The sequence below is a fragment of the Diceros bicornis genome, chromosome 40 (assembly GCF_020826845.1).
Source record: "Diceros bicornis minor isolate mBicDic1 chromosome 40, mDicBic1.mat.cur, whole genome shotgun sequence".
Classification (NCBI taxonomy): domain Eukaryota; kingdom Metazoa; phylum Chordata; class Mammalia; order Perissodactyla; family Rhinocerotidae; genus Diceros; species Diceros bicornis.
Window position 1 is genome coordinate 13,938,548 of NC_080779.1, and position 20,951 is coordinate 13,959,498.

Below are 20,951 nucleotides of genomic sequence, written 5' to 3' on the forward strand. Positions count from 1 at the left end.
TTTCACAGGAGATAGACCAGGTACGTATTAGGATTTGCTCTTTCAAAATAGAAAAGACGAGTGACGTCAGCATCATGGCGGAGTGAGCTTTCCCGTGAATTCTTCCCCCACAAGATACAACAAAAGTAACAGCCACAGACCAACAACGGAATCCCAGACAGTGAAAAGCTAGAGCGGAGGGATCCACACTGCCGCACATCTGAGAGCGGAACGTGCTGGGCCCCCGGAGGAAGTGGGGAGAGGTAAGGAGAACTCCGCTCCCTCCCCATCAGATCAGCGATCCGGTCCGCGCGGCTCCCAGAGAGGGGGGAGGGGCGGCCCTCGGCGGGAAACTGCAGCTCTTCGGGCGCTCTCAACCAGTGGGAAACTCCCGCACAGAGGGCTCAGAGGAGCCACAGGGCTACCATCAACATCTGAGCAACCCAGAGAGCGGATAAAGAGGGGCAAACGAGAAGCCTCCCACGTCAGGGACCCAGAGGGCAAAAGAGAGAGCTCCCCCCTCCCCACAACCCGGAGTCTGCAGCTCGACCAGATCTAGCGGTCCGAGGCAGACCTGAATAAATTGGACTGGACCCGTGGATCGCAGTGGGGAAAAGAAACAAAACAAAACAAAACAAAACTGCGGATCGCAGCAGAAAAACTGGGGCAGAGCGCAGGGGGCTTAGACTACACAGCCCTTCACCACCACACAGTGGCGGCAGGTGGAAAGTGCAACCAGAGACTTCCAGGATGAGGAAAACCAAAACCAACACAGGAACCACAATGCAAAAATATATGAAATCACCAGACCAGAAACAAAATGACAAGCAACCAGAAATCAACCCCGAAGACACAGAAATCCATAAACTAAATGACAGAGATTTCAAAATAGCTATCATAAAAACACTCAACGAAATACGAGACAACACAGACAAACAATTCAATGAGATTAGGAGTTTCTTCACAAAAGAGATTGAAATCATAAAGAAAAACCTATCAGGGCTGATGGAGATGAAGAACACAATGGAGGAGATAAAGGAGAATCTGGAATCTTTAAAGAACAGAGCTGACAATATGGAGGAAAGAATTAGTACTTTAGAGGATAGGAATACAGATATACTCCAGATGGAAGAAGAGAGAGAACTAAGACTAAAAAGAAATGAAGAAAGACTCCGAGAAATATCGGACTCTATTAGAAAATGTAACATAAGAATTATAGGTATTCCTGAGGGAGAGGAGAGGGAAAGAGGAACAGAGAGCCTATTCAAGGAAATAATAGCTGAAAATTTCCCAAATCTGGGGAAGGAGCAGGAAATACCAGTAAGCGAAGCCAACAGGACTCCTATATATATTAACAGACAAAGGCCTTCACCACGACACCTAGTGGTAAGGCTAGCCAGGGTCAACGACAAAGAAACAATATTAAGGGCAGCTAGACAAAAACAAAAAATAACGTACAAAGGAACTCCCATCAGGCTCTCAGCGGATTTCTCAACAGAAACTTTTCAGGCTAGAAGAGACTGGAATGATATATTCAAAATACTAAAAGACAAAAACTTTCAGCCAAGAATACTCTATCCAGCAAAAATATCCTTCAAATATGATGGAGAAATAGTAACTCTCCCAGATAAACAAAAGCTAAGGGAGTTCATGGCCACGAGACCGCCACTACAAGAAATACTCAAGAAGGCCCTCAGGCCCGAAAACAAGAAGAGAAAGGGAACACAAAGCTTGGAGTAAGGAGAAAAGTAGGCAGACAAAATCAGAGAAATAGTAGATCTTTACCGGAATAGGTTAGCAACCACTTAAATACTAAACTCAAAGATCAAAGGAAGAAATTCACCAAAAATAAATTTAACCTCATCACTGTAAACACACAGCCACAACACAAGATAGAATAAGGTATAACAAGAGCAACTTAGAAGGGGAAGAGGAAAGTGACTGAATTGACTTAGTATAAGGAAATTTGGCAGTCCAAAACAAATGGGACAAGAAACAAAGGAAATGCAAAAGAACCAGAAAATAAGTGACAAAACAGCAACATTCAACCCTCATATTTCAATAATTACCCTAAATGTAAATGGATTGAACTCTCCAATCAAAAGATACAGAGTGGCAGGATGGATTAAAAAGCAAGACCCAACAATATGCTGCCTTCAGGAAACACATCTTAGCACTAAAGACAAGCACAGGCTCAGAGTGAAAGGATGGAAGACAATACTCCAAGCTAATGGCAAACAAAAGAAAGCAGGTGTTGCCATACTCATATCAGACAAAGTAGACTTCAAGATAAAACAGGTTAAGAAAGACAAAGAAGGGAAATATATAATGATAAAAGGGACACTCCATCAAGAAGACATATCACTTATAAATATATATGCACCCAACATAGGAGCACCAATGTACATAAAACAACTATTAACAAACCTAAAAGGAGAAATCAACAACAACACAATAATAGTAGGGGATCTTAACACCCCACTTACAGCAATGGATAGATCATCCAGACAAAAAGTTAATAAAGAAATATTAGACTTAAATGAAAAACTGGACGAGATGGACCTAGTAGACATATACAGAGCACTCCACCCAAAAACAGCTGACTACACATTCTTCTCAAGCGCGCATGGAACATTCTCTAGGATAGACCATATGTTGGGAAACAAAGCAAGCCTCAATAAATTTAAGAGGATTGAAATCATAACAAGCATCTTTTCAGACCATAAGGCTATGAAACTGGAAATGAACCAGGAAAAAAAAACTGGGAAAGTGACAAAAATGTGGAGATTAAACAACATGCTACTGAACAACCAATGGATCATTGATGAAATTAAAGGAGAAATCAAAAACTATCTGGAAACAAACGAAAATGATAACATGCCATATCAAACCATATGGGACGCAGCAAAAGCGGTCCTGAGAGGGAAACTCATAGCGATACAAGCCCACCTTAACAAACAAGAAAAAGCCCTAATAGGCAACCTTAAATTACACCTAACAGAACTAGAAAAAGAAGAACAAACAAAGCCCAAAGCCAGCAGAAGGAGAGAAATAATAAAAATCAGAGCAGAAATAAATGATATTGAGACCAAAAAAACAGTAGAAAGGATTAATGAAACAAAGAGTTGGTTCTTCGAGAAGATAAACAAAATAGACAAACCCTTAGCCAGGCTAACTAAGAAAAAAAGAGAAAAGGCTCAAGTAAATAAAATTAGAAATGAAAGAGGAGAAATTACAACGGATACCATGGAAATACAGAGGATTATAAGAGAATACTATGAGAAATTATATGCCAACAAATTGGACAATCTAGAAGAAATGGATAAATTCTTAGACTTATACAACCTCCCAAAATTGAACCAAGAAGAAATGGAGAATCTGAATAGACCAATCACAAGTAAAGAGATTGAAATAGTAATCAAAAACCTCCCCAAAAATAAAAGTCCAGGACCAGATGGCTTCTCCAGTGAATTTTACCAAACATTCAAAGAAGATTTAATACCCATCCTCCTCAAACTATTCCAAAAAATAGAGGAAGATGGAACACTTCCTGAATCATTCTACGAGGCCAACATCACCCTGATACCGAAACCAGACAAAGACAATACAAAGAAAGAAAATTACAGGCCAATATCGCTGATGAACATTGATGCAAAAATCCTCAACAAAATATTGGCAAACCGAATACAACAATATATTAAAAAGATCATACACCATGATCAAGTGGGATTTATACCAGAGACGCAGGGATGGTTCAACATCCGCAAATCAATCAACGTGATACATCACATCAACAAAACAAAGAATAAAAACCACATGATCATCTCAATAGACGCAGAGAAGGCATTTGACAAGATACAACATCCATTTATGATAAAAACTCTCAATAAATTGGGAATAGAAGGAAAGTACCTCAACATAATAAAGGCCATATATGACAAACCCACAGCTAACATCATACTCAACGGGGAAAGACTGAAAGCCATTCCTCTGAGAACAGGAACGAGGCAGGGCTGCCCACTCTCACCACTCCTGTTCAACATAGTACTGGAGGTTTTGGCCAGAGCAATTAGGCAAGAAAAAGGAATAAAAGGAATCCAAATAGGTAACGAAGAAGTGAAACTCTCACTATTTGCAGATGACATGATTGTATATATAGAAAACCCTAAAGAATCTGTTGGAAAACTGTTAGAAACAATCAACAACTACAGCAAAGTTGCAGGGTACAAAATCAATCTGCAAAAATCAGTTGCATTTCTATATGCTAATAATGAACTAACAGAAAGAGAGCTCAAAAAGATAATACCATTTACAATTGCATCAAAAAGAATAAAATACCTAGGAATAAATCTTACCAAGGAGGTGAAGGACCTATACAATGAGAACTACAAGACATTATTGAGGGAAATCAACGATGACATAAAGAAATGGAAAGATATCCCATGCACGTGGATTGGAAGAATAAACATAGTTAAAATGTCTATATTACCTAAAGCAATCTACAGATTCAATGCAATCCCAATCAGAATCCCAATGACATTCTTCACAGAAATAGAAAAAAGAATACTAAAATTTATATGGGGCAACAAAAGACCCCGAATAGCTAAAGAAATCCTAAAGAAAAAGAACAAAGCAGGAGGCATCACAATTCCTGACTTCAAAACATACTACAAAGCAATAGTAATCAAAACAGCATGGTACTGGTACAAAAACAGACACACAGATCAATGGAACAGAATTGAAAGCCCAGAAATAAAACCACACATATACGGACAGCTAATTTTCGACAAAGGTGCTAAGGACATGCAATGGAGAAAGGAAAGTCTCTTCAATAAATGGTGTTGGGAAAACTGGACATCCACATGCAAAAGAATGAAAGTGGACCATGTGCTATCGCCATACACAAAAATTAACTCAAAATGGATCAAAGACCTGAAGGTGAGACCTGAAACTATAAAACTCATAGAAGAAAATATAGGCAACACACTATTTGACATTGGGTTTAAAGGAATCTTTTCGGATGACATGCCTACCCAGACTAGGGAAACTAAAGAAAAAATAAACAAGTGGGACTTTATCAGACTAAAGAGCTTTTATAAGACGAATGAAATCAGAATCAAGATGAACAAACAACCAACCAGCTGGGAGAGAATATTTGCAAAACATACATCTGACAAGGGGTTGATCTCCATAATATATAAAGAACTCACACAATTGAACAACAAAAAAACAAACAACCCGATCAAAAAATGGGCAGAGGAAATGAACAGACACTTCTCCAAGGAAGATATACAGATGGCCAATAGGCACATGAAAAGATGCTCAACATCACTAATCATCAGGGAAATGCAAATCAAAACAACACTAAGATACCACCTCACGCCCGTTAGAATGGCTATAATCACCAAGACAAAAAACAACAAATGTTGGAGAGGATGTGGAGAAACAGGAACCCTCATACACAGCTGCTGGGAATGCAAATTGGTGCAGCCTCTATGGAAAACGGTATGGAGATTCCTCAAAGAATTAAAAATAGAGATGCCCTATGATCCAGCCATCCCACTACTGGGAATCTATCCAACGCACCTGAAATCAACAATCCAAAGAGGCTTATGCACCCCTATGTTCATTGCAGCATTATTCACCATAGCCAAGAAGTGGAAGCAACCTAAGTGTCCCTCGACTGACGATTGGATTAAGAAAATGTGGTATATATATACAATGGAATACTACTCAGCCATAAAAAAAGACAAAATCGTCCCATTTGCAACAACATGGATGGGCCTGGAGCGTATTATGTTAAGTGAAATAAGCCAGAAAGAGAAAGACAAACACTGTATGATCTCACTCATATGTGGAATATAAACAAACACATGGACAGAGAAAACTGGACTGTGGTTACCCGGGAAGTGGGGGTGGGGGGTGGGGGGTGGGGGGTGGGCACAAGGGGTGAAGGGAGTCATATATGGGGTGAAGGACAAACAAAAATGTACAACCCAAAATCTCACAATGTTAGAAACCATTAAAATATCAATAAAAATGTAAAAAAAAAAAAAAAAAAAAAAAATAGAAAAGACTTCTCTCTATAAAAAACAAGTATCCAAATAAACTACTACTAAATCAGTAAGGCACAGATGAGGATTGGTAGTTAGAGGGACCACATTTCTCAAAATACTACCCAAAGATAATGACTAATCAGACCTTCTCATTGAACTTTTAGACTTAATGGTTTCAAGCAGTTTGCTTGATGACAAAAGACTAAAATCGCTCTTACCTGAAAGACTCATGTCCAGGAGTATCAATAATCAGCATTCCTGGAATCCGTACGTTCTCTCTATCAAACTAGAAAAGGTGGGGAAAAGTGGAGAGCTTAAGAAAACCAAAACAATGAATGCTTCTTTACAAAGCAATTATTCTGCCATGAAAACTTAAAAATAGCAACATTTCCTTTTCTAAATGAACTGTTTCAAAAGTCAGTGAGTCAACCAGCAAAACATAATAGTTAATATTTTCATTAATATCAAAAGAAGTTTTCCAGAAAAAAACTGAAAAGAGAAAGTATTCCCCTTGTTCAGGTTACCAAACTACAGTGCAGTCTAAATTTGAGCAGAGTATTAGTAAGTAACAAATGACAGAGCAGTCACCTGAGAGTGATTATTTACAAAAAGCTAACACACAAGAGGTTCTTAGTATTTGGAAAATTCATCTGGTCCAATTTTAAAGCAACTCTAAACTCTAAAAAATATCCCAAAGTATGTTTTAAATAAAACTTACCACAATGACCTAAAACATTAAAGAATAAATTCATATCCTGCTTTATTCAAATAACATCATAAACACTTGATTTTCTTGATACAAGTACATAAATGAATGGAAACAACATCACAACAGGACTGATATGGACTTTCTCAAAGAGTAGCACTGACCAACAGATCTCTCTCTCACACACACAAAATTTTTTTTTATTTTGCTTATCTATGCTTTTTGTCAATCTTCAACTGATTTTTCAAAATCTTATCTCCTGATCTAGGTCAAAATGATTCAAATGTAAAATATTTCAAATCTGTATTCTGGTGGGCTTAAAGCAACATTCACTGAGCACCATAATTATTTCCACTTCAGTGTCTGGAATACAAACAACATAATTACAAATGGCATATAAAGGTCATCCTGAGAACTTTACTACATGCCTAATAAAAATCACGCTTTTTAACTATGTTCTAAAATAATGCCAGATTTCAAATTCTGGCAACTAGTGGAATAAGTAATGTTATGAATTCCCCAATGACTAACAGATAGAGAAATACCAGATAAAATACAACCAAAATAAATTTTAAATTATAAATCTGAAAAACTGTAATTCAAGAAAACTGTCCAAAAATAAAGATTTTAAACTACATACTGAAATGGAACACCACGTAACTGGAAAATTGACCCAGAACAACCAACACCAAGATGTAAAAGAACCACATTACTTATAAGAGGATGAAAACCAGCTCGTGATCAAACTTGAAAGGCAATACTGTATGTGAGAAGAAATTGGAGTAACATTTAATATTACTTAAGGAAAAAAAAATGTGAACCAAGGATTTTATATGTAGCCAACTGACTTTCCAAGATGAAGGCCACAAAGTTCAATATTCAACAAACTCAAGGAATATTGAGTTTTATATTCAAAAAACTCAAGGAATCTTACTCTTTATTCTTTCCTTAGGAATCTACCAGAAAACAAGTTCATAAAACAATCTCAAACAAACAAAACAAAAACTGGAGAGACAAGCTCATAGACCCTTTCTATATGCAGAACTAAGACTAAATAATGAATAAAGGGAGAGATTAGCATGTAATAATATATGCTCTGTATGTCAGTTATCAATTTATTGCTTCGCAGTTCCAAATTTACCACTTTCACCTGCTCTGTGATAATGAACCAGGAGAATTATTTACAAGGCCCAATTCCAGGTCTGAAGCACGTTATATGTAAGATGAGCCTAGAACATCCTGCTATACCAGACAGCATAGATGCAACCAAAGACTGGTAAGACCACTAGAATTGTATCCAAAAGACTCAAGAGCCAACTCCTGGGCAAAGATGGGACTATCTCAGCACAATAATAACTGAAATGGATTAAAACACAGTAAATATCTTTAAATCCATGAGTTTATAATAATTGAAAACCAAACCAAATTGGTCACTCTTTATTTTAAAAGCTGGTAAAATAAAGGTAAAGGATAAGGTGTTTATTCTGCCTTTCCTAAACATACTATCACCGAGTAACCAAATAGATATGGGTAGAATTTCTCTATAGAAGTAATCCAGTAAATACAGATGGATGATGGGCTTGGAATATCAAGATTTTGCAACCCCTAACACATTAAAAGGTAGATATTATTTTAAAAGTTACTCCTGGGTGGAAGGAGGTTTTGATTGGGAAGGGGCATACAAGGTTCTATCTCCTAACATGGGTGACACAAAGGGTGTTTGCATTCTAATAATTCATTAAGCTTTAATCTCATTAATTTTCTGTATCATGTTATATTTAGCATAAATAAACTGAATATCTCCAAAGTAGAGAAAATGAGACGAAGAAAATACAATCAATTTGATAGAAGGAAACAAGAGTGGAGGAGGGAACGGAAGTTTTAAGCGTTGAGATCTATGGGCAAGTGTTAAAGCATGGAGGCGAATGACATACTTTAACTTCAGAATAGCGATTGCCTCTTGGAGCAAGAGGGAAGGAAATGGCATGTAAAAGCTCCTACAATACTTTTTGTTTTATTTCTTTAAAAAAAAATCTGAAGCAAAATAGGGCAAAATGGCATACATGTTAAGTATAATTGGTGAGCATATGAGTTTGTTGTACTATTTTTCCGTTTGAAATAGTTTATACTTTAATTTTTGTTAGAGGTGAAAACACACGAAGTATAGTGTACTTACGTTTTTAATCATCTTAGTCTGTTCATTAATAGCTTCAAGGGGAACATTGGTGGCTCCAATCTGCTGCGTGATACCACCTGCTTCACCATCCTGTACGTGTGTGTGACGGAGCTGGGATAAGACAGCACGTTCAGATTTGTATTTCAAAATGCAAAAATCAGGCAAAAGCAACAAGAAAGTAGCAACTTATTTACTGTAAACACTATCGCCTATACGTGCTATGATTTCTATTAGCTTTTTATAAGGTATCATTCATTTAAAAAGTTATATCAATGCATAACAAGACTTTCTTACTTTATCTAGAATTTTCGTCTTCCCTGTGTCCACATGTCCAAGCACACAAATAATAGGGGCTCGTAGCTTTTCTGTATTTACGTTTTTACTATGTTCAAGTCGCCGTTTCTAGGAATGAAAAAAAAAATCACAAAATTAAATATTATTTCAAACTCATACTATCATTATCTTCCTTTAAATTATTTTGCCTTGACAAGAGAATGACACAACTTTCACCCAAGTTATTCGTTGATTTAACTACATGTAAATTGCATTTTACAATGTGAACTTTACAATCTAATTCCCATCACAATACCTTTGGACAAGGAAAAACCCGTTTAGAATAGATTTCAGAATAGAACTGTTAAATACAAATAAGCATGGTGTAAAGTGTTGGCTTCAACTTTCTGAACACTTTTGCACATGGCTAATTTAATGGAATATAATGAATAGAAAAGAATTGGCCTTTCTTTCATTACCATACAGTACAACCTCTAACATATGTGACGGTTTATATAAAAAGAGATATACTCTTGTATTCAAAAAATTTCATTAAAACTTAAGAACTGTTAAAAATGTTAAAGCAATTTATTTCAAAACTTTATTGTACAAATGCTATAAAACCTTTCAATTAGGAGAGAGTTTATTTTAAGCCTCAGCCTAAGACGTTCAATGACATTTTTTACCTTTTTAAGGTACCACTAATTTAGGCACGATAGAAGGAAAAAGATTCAAGCTGGTCCTTGAACCACAATGTGTTTCTCTGTAGCATTTACCTAAATACTTAGCTTTCCGAGAACCAAACAAAAACACATCCCAGCAGTTCTTTGGAATGAGAACCTTTCGAGTACAGTAAAGCTGGCATTCAAAAGACATAAGACTTTCATCAAAACTCTGAAGTAATGCCATTTACAAAACTATTTTCCATCTAAAAATCATTTTTGTAAGAATCCTTTACTTTCTACCATCAGACACTGGATCTTTCTGTGGAAACTGTCATGAAACAATGTTTTGGAAGGTCAAAAGTGACATATGAGTTATTTACTAGCAAAGAGTAGTACACAACAGCTTCACAGTATGTACAACTCAAACGTGAATATCATGACCTTAGTTAGGATTGGATATGATTGAAAATGAAGTGTTAAATTTAGAGGGCAATGTAGTACAGACTTTAACTCTGAAATTCTACCTCTAAGTATTTGTCCTAAGACAATGACAGGACAAGTATACAAGGATGCATGTGTACCAATAGTGTTTGTTCACTGTAGTACTGTTTATAGTAGCAAAAATTAGTAACCACTTAATTTCTTTAGTGAGGGATTTCTTAACAAGTGTTTCCTAAACCCCAGGGCTGATACCTATCTGGTTGCATAGAATCACGTAGGTAGAGACCCCTATCCACAACGGAGGTTCTTACTCAGGAAGTCTGGGGTGAATTTCAGAAAACTATAATATGTAGCAAGGTTTTAGAACTATCAAGTTTGTTATGAACTGAACTGTCTCTCTCCCAAATTCATACACTGAAGCCCTACCCCCAATGTGACTATTTGGAGACAGGGCCTTTAAGTAGGTAATTCAAGTTAAATGAGGTCATAAGAGTCAGGCCCTAATCTGACAGGACTGGTATCCTTATAAGGGGAGGAGAAATCAAAAATCTCTGAGCACACATAGGGGAAAGGCCACATGAGGATTCAGGGAGAAGGCAGCCATCTGTAAGTGAGGAAGGGAGCCCTCACCAGAAAATAACCCTGCTGGCTCTTCAATCTGGAACTTCTAGCCTCAAGAACTGTCAGAAAATAAATTTCTGTTGCTTAAGCCACCCAGTCTGTGGTATTTTGTTATGGCAGCCCAGAAGACTAATACAAAGTCAAATTAGGATCCTTCTATAAAATGGAATACCATATGTAGCTATTAAAGGTACTGAGGCAGGACTTCTTGAATGATGGAATGAGGAGCTCAGCAAATCCCTTCCCCGAATAGAAAAGATAAAATTGGACAAAACAATCAAAACAACCACTTAAAGATTCTAGAAATTGGCGAAAGGCATATAACAAATTGAAAGACATTTAATTCAAGAAAATCTACTAACTGTCAGTAAAAGCAATGGAAGCCTGTGGAGTTTTAGACTGGAGTTGCTCCATCACACTCCTTTCATTCTGACAGCAACATGGGGTAAAAGTGCTATGAGACAGACGGACAGGGGGTTTCATGCCTCAGAGCACTGTCAAAAACAGTAGTGACCTCAACGGCAAACAAACAGATAGGCTAAAATCACAACTAGACTAGTGTCTCAATACTGGTGGGTCAAGAGATAACCTGGAAGATCAGTCAGAAATTTAACAGGGAGGTCTACAGAACAAGACAGCCATAGTAGTCATTGATAAGATCCTACTTATCTCTGATAGTCTGCAAGGCTGTGCTCCTGTGGAAAGCTGTCAGAAGAGACCAGAGAGATCCTTAGTGAGTTACTTATTCCTGGCTCAATAAGAGGCCTTGCAAATGCATTAAGTAAAAACCAGAGTGGACTAGTAAACTGCCAGATCCATTGGCAAATGGTGGAAGCCGTAGTGGTTCAAGATGTTTAAGCACAACTACTGACAAATCATTTCACTGACCAATAAGATAGGCTGACTCAGGCACAAGTCCGAGGAAGCTAGGCTTAAAAATAAAAACAAGAATTTAAAAAAAAAACTGAGAAGAGACAGCAGCAGCTGCATACTACAGAAGCAAAAGACTCCACAGAATTAGTCCATATGATTCACCAAGCAAATAAACAATAATAGCCGAGACCACCACCTTTGTGGGGAGCCAAAGGACTTCAGATTTGCTACAATATATTCTCTGAAATGTCTACTTGTTAACAAAAAATTACCAGACATACAAAGAAACAGGATAATGTGACCTATAACACAGTGGGGAAAAGTGGTCAATAGAAACTAAGAGGCCAAGATCTTGAACTTATTAGCAGACAGACTGAAAGCAGCTATTATAAATTATGTTCAAAGAACTAAAGGGAACCATGTTTAAAGAAATAAAGGGTAGTGTGATGATGACTCATCAAAAGAAGATATCTATAAATAGAAACAAATTATTATTTAAAAAAACACATTCTGCTTTTAAAAATCTCAATAACAGGGGCCGGCCTGCTGGTGCAAGCGGTTAAGTGGGCGCACTCTGCTGTGGCGGCCCGGGGTTCGCCAGTTCGGATCCCGGGCACACACCGACGCACCGCTTGTCAAGCCATGCTGTGGCGGTGTCCCATATAAAGTAGAGGATGATGGGCATGGATGTTAGCCCAGGGCCAGTCTTCCTCAGCAGAAAAAGAGGAGGATTGGCACATGTTAGCTCAGGGCTGATCTTCCTCACCAAAAAAAAAAAAAAAAAAACAAAAAAAAAACCTCAATAACAAATTTAAAAATTCACTAGCCGGGCTCAACAGTAGATGTAAACTGGCAGAAGAAAGAATCAGACAACTTAAAGATGGATTAATAGGTTATATAGTCTGAACAGTGGAAAGAAAAAAGAATGAAGAAAAATAAAGTCTCAAGAAACCTCTGGGACACCCTCAAATACATCAATGTGCATATAATGGAAGTCCCAGAAGGAAAGGAGACAGAGAAATAGGCAGAAAGAATACTTGAAGAAATAATGGCAGAAAACTTCCAAAATTTGATGAAAAACATTAACCTACATATCTAAAAAGCTCAATAAACTCCAAGTAGAAGATATTCACACCAAGACACATTACAAATTGTTAAAAGCCAAGGTCAAACAGGAAATCTTGACAGCAAGAGAAAAATCACTCGTTCTGTATAAGGGAACCCAAATAAGAGGAACAGCTTAATTTTCATCAGAAACAACGGAGGCCAGAAAGCAATGGGATGACATATTCAAAGGGATGAAGAGGAAAAAAACAAACTGACAAGCAAGAATTCTGCATACAGCAATATTATCCTTAAAAAATGAAGGTGAAATAAATAATTCCTAGATTTAAAAAGACAGAGAATTCACTGCTAGAAGATCAGCATGAAGAGAAATACCACAGGAAGTTCATCAAGCTGAAATGAAGCAACACCAGATGGTAACTCAAAGCCACACGAATAAAAAAAGGAGCAACAGTAAAGATCATTATACAGTAAATATAAAAGACAGTTAAAACGTCTTTTCTGTTTTCTTAAAAGATTTAAAAGATAACTTCACAAAACAATAATTCTAAAATTGTATTGGTTGAACTTTTAATATATAAAGATGTAATAAATATTACATAAGAGCACAAAGGCAAGATGAGGGAGGGACTAGAGCTATACTGTAGCAAGGAAATGACACCAGACAGAAACTCAAATCCATAGGAAGAAATGAGAATACCAGAAATGTTAATGTTTAGGTTAATAGTAAAGACTATAAATATATTTTTCTCCTTTCTTTTCTTAATTTCTTTAAAAGATATAATATCAAGGGCCGGCCCGGTGGCGCAAGCGGTTAAGTGCGCGCGCTCCGCTGCGGCGGCCCGGGGTTCGCTGGTTCGGATCCCGGGCGCGCACCGACGCACTGCTTGGTAAGCCATGCTGTGGCGGCGTCCCATATAAAGTGGAGGAAGATGGGCACCGACGTTAGCCCAGGGCCGTCTTCCTCAGCGAAAAAAGAGGAGGATTGGCGGATGTTAGCTCAGGGCTGATCTCCTCACAAAAAAAAAAAAAAAAAAAAAAAAAAAAAAAAAAAAAAAGATATAATATCAAGACATTAATACCACCCGTTTTAGTGGTTTTATAACTTATAAACATATGTAACATGTGACAATATAAACGTATGTAGCAATAATAGCACAAAGGAAGGAGGAAGGAATGGATCTGTTATTGGAACAAAGTCTCTGTATTTTACTAGAATTAAGCTACTAATAATCTACAGTAGATAATGACAAGATGCATATTGTAATGCCTAGAGCAACCATGAAGAAAATAACTTTAAAAAAAAGAAAACACAAAAAGACATGCAATATACAGAAAGCAAATGGCAAAAGAGAAGAAAATCCAAACATATTCATAATAACTTTAAATGTGAACCAATTAAACACTCCTAAAGGCAAACTGTGTGACTGGATAAAACAGCAGGATTCAACTACATGCTGTCAAAAAGAGACACTAGATTCAAAGACATACATAGATTGAAAGTAATTAGACTGAAAAAGATATACCATGCAAATGGTGACTATAAGAGAGCTAGAGTGGCTATATTAATATCAGACAAAGAATGTTATTAGAGACAAGAGAGAGATATCTATATCCTCAGGAAGATATAACATAGACATATACGTTCTTAACAGAGTCCCAAAATACATAAAAGAAGAAATTGACAGCATTGAGAGGGGAAACATACAATTCAACAATAAATGTGGAAACTTCAATAACCCACTTTCAATAATGGATAGAAAAACTACATATAAAATGAGCAAGGATACAGAAAATCTGAACAACACTATCAACCTAATTGACCTGAATGAATGCCAGATCCACCAATGGCAGAATCGACATTCTTCCTAAGGGCACAAGAAACATTCACCATAACAGACCATATGCTAGGGGATAAAACAAGTTTTAATTATTTAAAATGATACAAACTATACAAAATATGTTCTCTGACCATGACTGTCAGAATTTAGAATTAACAACAGAAAGAGAATAAGGAAATCCACAAATACTTGTAAATTATGACAATGTACTTCTAAATAATGCATGAGTCAATGAAGAGATAGTAAGGGAAATTAGAAAATATTCTGAGCAGGGGCAGGCCAGGTGGACTAGTGGTAACTTCGCGTGCTCCGCTTCGTGGCCCGGGGTTTGTGGGTTCAGATCTCGGGTGCGAACCTACATACCACTCGTCAAGCCATGTTGTGGCGGCATCCCACATATAAACAACAGAGGAAGATTGGGACAGATGTTAGCTCAGGGACAATCAAGCAAAAAAAGAAAATATTCTGAGCAGAATGAAAACAAAAACACAACATTTCAATCTTTGTGGGATGCAGCTAAAGCAGTACTTGGAAATTGTAATTGTAAACGCATATATGATATCAGACAAGAAGAAAGATCTCAAATCAATAATCTAAGTTGTCACCTTAAGAAAGTAGCTAAAGAAAAGGAAACTAAACTCAAACTAAACAAAAGAAAATAATAAAGAACAATAAAAATCAATTAAAGAGAAAACAGAAAAATAGAGGAAAAAAAATATTAATGAATCCAAAAGTTGGGTCTTTGAGAAGATCAAAAAGATGGAAAACCTTAGCTAGACAGACCAAGAAAAAAAATGGAGACACAGACCCCCAAAATCAGAATCAAAAGAGACAGCACTGACTTTACAGAAACTTAAAGGACTGTAAAAGAATACTATGAACAACTTTATGCTCACAATTTGAATGAAACACAATAATTATTAGAAAGACAAAAATTACTGAGAATGACTCAAGATGAAAAAAAAAAACATGACACGGGCCAGCCCCAGTGGCCTAGTGCTTAAGTTCAGTGCGCTCTGCTTCAGCGGCCGGGTTTGGTTCCCAGGTGCAAACCTATACCACTCATGTGCCAGTGGCCATGCTGTGGTGGCGGCTCACATACAAAAAAGAGGAAGACTGGCAGCAGATGTTAGTTCAGGGCGAATCTTTCTCAGCAAAAAAAAAAAGAAAAGAAAAGAAAAAAAGGATAAATCACACACATCATCAGAAAAGAAAGCTACTGATCAATATCCCTAATGGGTACAGATCACAAAATCCTCAACAAAATATTACAAACCAAATCCAGTAACATATAAAGAGGATTATATACCATGACCAAGTGGGATTTATTCTAGGAATGCAAGGTTGGTTTACCATTTGAATACCAATTAATGTAATATATCATACATTAACACAAAAAAGAAAAAAATCTTAATTGACATATAGAAAGCATCTAACATACATTCATGACAGAATATCAACAACCTAAGAAAAAGAAGGGAATTTCCTCTAAATTGAAAAAAAGGCATCCAAGAAAAACCTATCGCTAACATCATAGTTAACGATGAAAATCTGAATTCTTTCTCCCAAAGATTGCAAACAAGGCAAATATGTCTGCTCTTACCACTTCTATTCAACAATGTATTGTTCTAGCCAGGGAAATCAGGCAAGAAAAAAAGAAAAAGCAGTAATGAGATCTGAATGGAAGAATTAAAATTGTCTTTGACAGACAACATGACATTTCTAAGGAATCCATGAAAAATTAGAATAAAAAAATTTCAGTACAGTTGCAGGATACAAGATCAATCTGCAAAAATGGATTGCATTTCTTTATACTAACAATGAAAAATTTAAAAAATGTGATTCTATTCACAATAGCATCAAACACAATAAACCACTTAGTAACAAATTTAACAAAAGAATTATAAATCTTATACTCTGAAAACTACAAAATATTGATGGAAGAAATTTTAAAAGATCTGAATAAATGGAGAGAGAGCTTATTTCCACGGATTGGAAGATTCAATATTATTAAGATAGTAATTCTCCCTGAAGTTGATTTACAGATTCAACACAATCTCTATCAAGATCTGAGCAGGCTTTTTGCAGAAACTGACAAGCTGACCCTAAAATTCATATGAAAAAGCAAGTGACACAATCGTGAAAAGGAAAAACAATGTTGGAAGACTTACATTTCCCAACTTCAAAACTTACTATAAAACTATAGTAATCAAGACAATTTGGTACTGGCATAAGAAGAGAAATATAGATGAATGAAACAGAACTGAAAGTCCAAAAATAAACCCTGATATTTTCTCATCAATTGATTTGTGAAAGATGCCAAGGCAATTCAATGAAGAAAGGATAGACTTTTCAACCAATGGTGCTGGTTAAATTCATAAAAAATGAATTTACTCCCTGATCCCACATCATATATAAAAATTATCTCAAAATAGATTATAGAGCTCGAGATATAAGGAACTAAAGGTACAAATTTTTTAGCAGAAAACATAGGACAAAATATTCATGATCTTGGGTGAGGCAAAGATTTCTTCAATACAACACCAGGAGCATGCTCTATAAAAGAAAAATTTGATAAACTGAACGTTATCAAAAGTAAAAATTTATTCGCTTCAAAAGAAACTATTAAAAAAATGAAAAGAACTCTTACAATTCAATTATAATAATACAAATTACAAAATTTAAAAATGGACAAAAATTTGAATAGATGTTTCACCAATGAAGAAACAGAAATGGCCAACAAGCACATGTAGAAATGCTCAACATCATGGAAATGCAAATTAAAACCACAATAAGATATACTACTTCACATACACTAGAATGGCGATAATTGGAAAAACATACAATAACAAGTATTATAGAGGATGTAGAGAAACGAGAACCCTCAACTGGTGGGAATCTATAATTGTGCAGTTACTTTGGAAAATAGTCGATGAGCTTCTGAAAAAGTTAAACACAAATTTACCATACAATCCAGCAGTTTCACTCCTAAAATTATTTCCAAAGGAAATGGAAACATATTTGCATGCAAAGACTCACATGAGAATGTTTATAACAGTACTATTCATAATTGCCAAAAAGTGAAAACAACTCAAATGTCTTCTAACTGCTAAATGAATAATAATAAAATATGGTATTATTTATACAACAAAACACTATTTGGCAATAAAAAGGAACAAAGTTCTGATAAAGCTACCACATAGATGAACATGGTAAATGAAATAAGCCAGACACAAAGGACCATATAATCAGTATTATACGACTGAATTTATAAGAAATTTCCAGAGAAAACAACTTATAGAGACAGAAAGTAGATTGGTGGTTGCTTGGTGCTAGGAATGGGAATGACTACAAACTGGCACACATAATATTTTGGGGGTGATAAAAATATTCTAAAGTTGAATTGTGGTGATGGTTACACAACTCTGTCAACTTAAAAATGCCATTGAATTATACACTTAAAACGGTTCAATTTTATGGTATGTAAACCATATCTCAACAAAACTGCTTAAAAAATTGTTGAGCTAAGAGGTCCACAGCATATTGTTATGTGAAAAGAAGAATATGCATCAACAAAATTTATTATCTAACTTACTTTTAATTAAACATTTTTAAAAACTTGAAGCTCACACACAGAACTATGAACAAGTCTGGGAAGCGAGATAATGGGGAACTTTTACTTTCTGCTTTATACCCATTTTGTTTGTTTGTTTCGTTAGGAAAATTTGCTCTGAGCTAACTTCTGTTGCCTATCTTCCTCTTTTTTTTGCTTGAGGAAGATTAGCCCTGAGCTAACACCTGTGCCAATCTTCCTCTATTTTGTATGTGGTTTGCCACTACAGCATGGCTTGACGAGTGGTGTAGGTCCACGCCCAGGATCCAAACCCATGGAGCCGGGCCACTCAAGCGGAGTGTGCCAGACTTAACCACTATGTCACAGGGCCAGCCTCTTGTTTGTTTGTTTTTAAATCATCACACACAGTACAAACCGTCTCTCACCTATGAGTACAGAGCAAGGGAGTTGGCTTGAGTAGGTGCTGTGGGAAGAAGCAGAGTTACAACCGAGGGAAGGGAGGGGAAAGTTACTGGTATCTAGTGGGGGGAGGCCAGGGATACTGTTCAACATCCCAAAACGAAGAGGACAGTCCCCCACAACAAAGAATTATTTGGCCCAAAAACGTCAATAGTGCCTGGGTTGAGAAATCCCAATTTACAACAATAGATCTTCTTAGTCCTTTAGAAATGCAGAGGGCCGGCCCCGTGGCTTAGTGGTTAAGTGTGCGCACTCCGCTGCTGGTGGCCCGGGTTGGGATCCCAGGCGCGCACTGACGCGCCAGTTCTCCGGCCATGCTGACACCACGTCCCAAATACAGCAACTATAAGGATGTGCAACTATGTCATACAACTATCTACTGGGGCTTTGGGGGAAAAATAAATAAAATTATTTAAAAAAAAAAAAAAAGAAATGCAAAAAATTTATCCTTATCTAGACTTTACAGAAGGAAAAGGAAAACACTGATATATAGATTATTAAAACAAAAAATTGTGAAATTAGAATTATACATGAAAAGATGAGGACAAGAAAAGCTAAAATAGTTTTAAAGTTTAAAACGGTTTTTAGTTTTAAAATAGTTTAGCACCCTCAAGCAAACTAAGTAGTTTTTAGTGTATTCTTTATGCCAAGCTGACATAATTAAAGAAAACTTTCTCTTGAAGTCTATTGAAGTCTACTGTATTAAGTAGGAAAAATATAGTAAGCCTGTTAGGTATGTGGACTTTACTAAATAGAAGCCTGATTAACCCATCAGATTTAAACAACTAAAGTGATCAAATGCCTCACAGTGACTAACCAAATTTTGCAAGGAAGACAATTAACGTTTGTAACCAGAGAGCATATGCTCCAAACACCTTTGCATATCTATATACCATCACTCAAAAAGTACAGAAAAATCTGGAGAAAACAAACAAATATTCTGACTTAGGTAAGAGAGTGAGATCCTTGGGTTAGACCAGTGTCAAAGATCTATTGTGTCTCAATATTACAAAAACTGGACAAGACACCTCTCTGAGACTATATTTTTATGAGTGCTGCTCAATAAAAGCCTTTAAATGTAGAGTGCAGTTCTAATGATCACAGAGGAGGAGTGGGGAGGAAAGCAATAAAGGAAAGAGAAAAAGAAATACCTCAATCCTCCGTTTTGCTTTGTCATAAGCTCTTTCTTCTTTAGTTCGATCATCATCAGAGTCATATTCAGATTCTGAGCTCATTTCTTTACTTGATTTTTTGTCTAATGTTTTCCCTGCATCTTTCTCATCTGACACCTTTTCATCTTCTTCATCACCTTCACTGCCTTCACTTTCTCCTTCTTCTTCCTCTTCCTCTTCACTCTCCTCTTCTTCTTCTTCATCATCTTCCTCCTCCTCTTCCTCTTCAGGGTTTTCTTTTACTTCTATATGCACCGTGTTTCCTTCTTTCAGGAAAGGAAAGATTTTAAAATAAATGAAAGTTAAAAATGAGAGATTTCTATCAAGATAATTGAGAACGTAAAGGGAAAATAATACTGAAAATGTACTAAGGCAGTAACATTATAATACATCATTAATTTCAGATTAACGTTTTCATGCATCATCAATACAAGGTGTTTGTCTACAGGCTACAGTGAAGACTGCCATTTAACAGTAAAAACTTAATGCATTAATCCATACTTAAGCTAATAAAAAAGAAAAGAATTACTAAACCAGGATACAACAGAGGACAGAAACCCAGGGAGGTAAACACAACGCTTAGTATTTCTTTCCCCTTGGGGTCATCTGCTGATTCTGGAGGAGGCAGCTGAAAGGCTAAGCAGTGCTTTTAATAGCCCCTCAGTGCTTAGGGGTCCGGGCATTGGCTAACGCCCTTACTGTGGGGTGAAATCCTGAAGAACTGAACCTTAGCAGTATGGATGCACAGGAAGTACACAGGACATCCCCATTACACCTTCAGATTCTCTCAATTCTAAATCTGGAATAAGATGATTCCATATTGCTAGTTCACTTAGACTCCTGGTGGATGTACATATAAATTCTCTCTAGAGAAAGAAAACACCATCCTTGACCTCAAATTATTTCTACAGTTTTACAAGTATAATATCCAGCACAATATGCAAAAAAAATAACTAGCCACATGAAAAACCAATTCACATGAGGAAAACCAGCATATAGACACACACAGGGCATTCATATATTGAGGTTATAAAACCAAAATTTAAAAAT

At 36.5% G+C, this 20,951-nt stretch overlaps 1 protein-coding gene across 1 annotated transcript in view; it reads right to left on the reverse strand.

Moving 5' to 3' along the window:
- Positions 1-20,951, reverse strand: part of EIF5B (eukaryotic translation initiation factor 5B) — a 90,074-nt gene that overhangs the window by 24,804 nt on the left and 44,319 nt on the right. Inside the window, exons 10-13 of the mRNA XM_058534473.1 lie at positions 19,881-20,167; positions 9,212-9,319; positions 8,918-9,028; positions 6,254-6,321 (exon numbers count right to left, since the gene is read on the reverse strand). Of these exons, the coding sequence (XP_058390456.1) occupies positions 6,254-6,321; positions 8,918-9,028; positions 9,212-9,319; positions 19,881-20,167 (574 nt within the window). The remainder of the gene's footprint in view (positions 1-6,253; positions 6,322-8,917; positions 9,029-9,211; positions 9,320-19,880; positions 20,168-20,951) is intronic.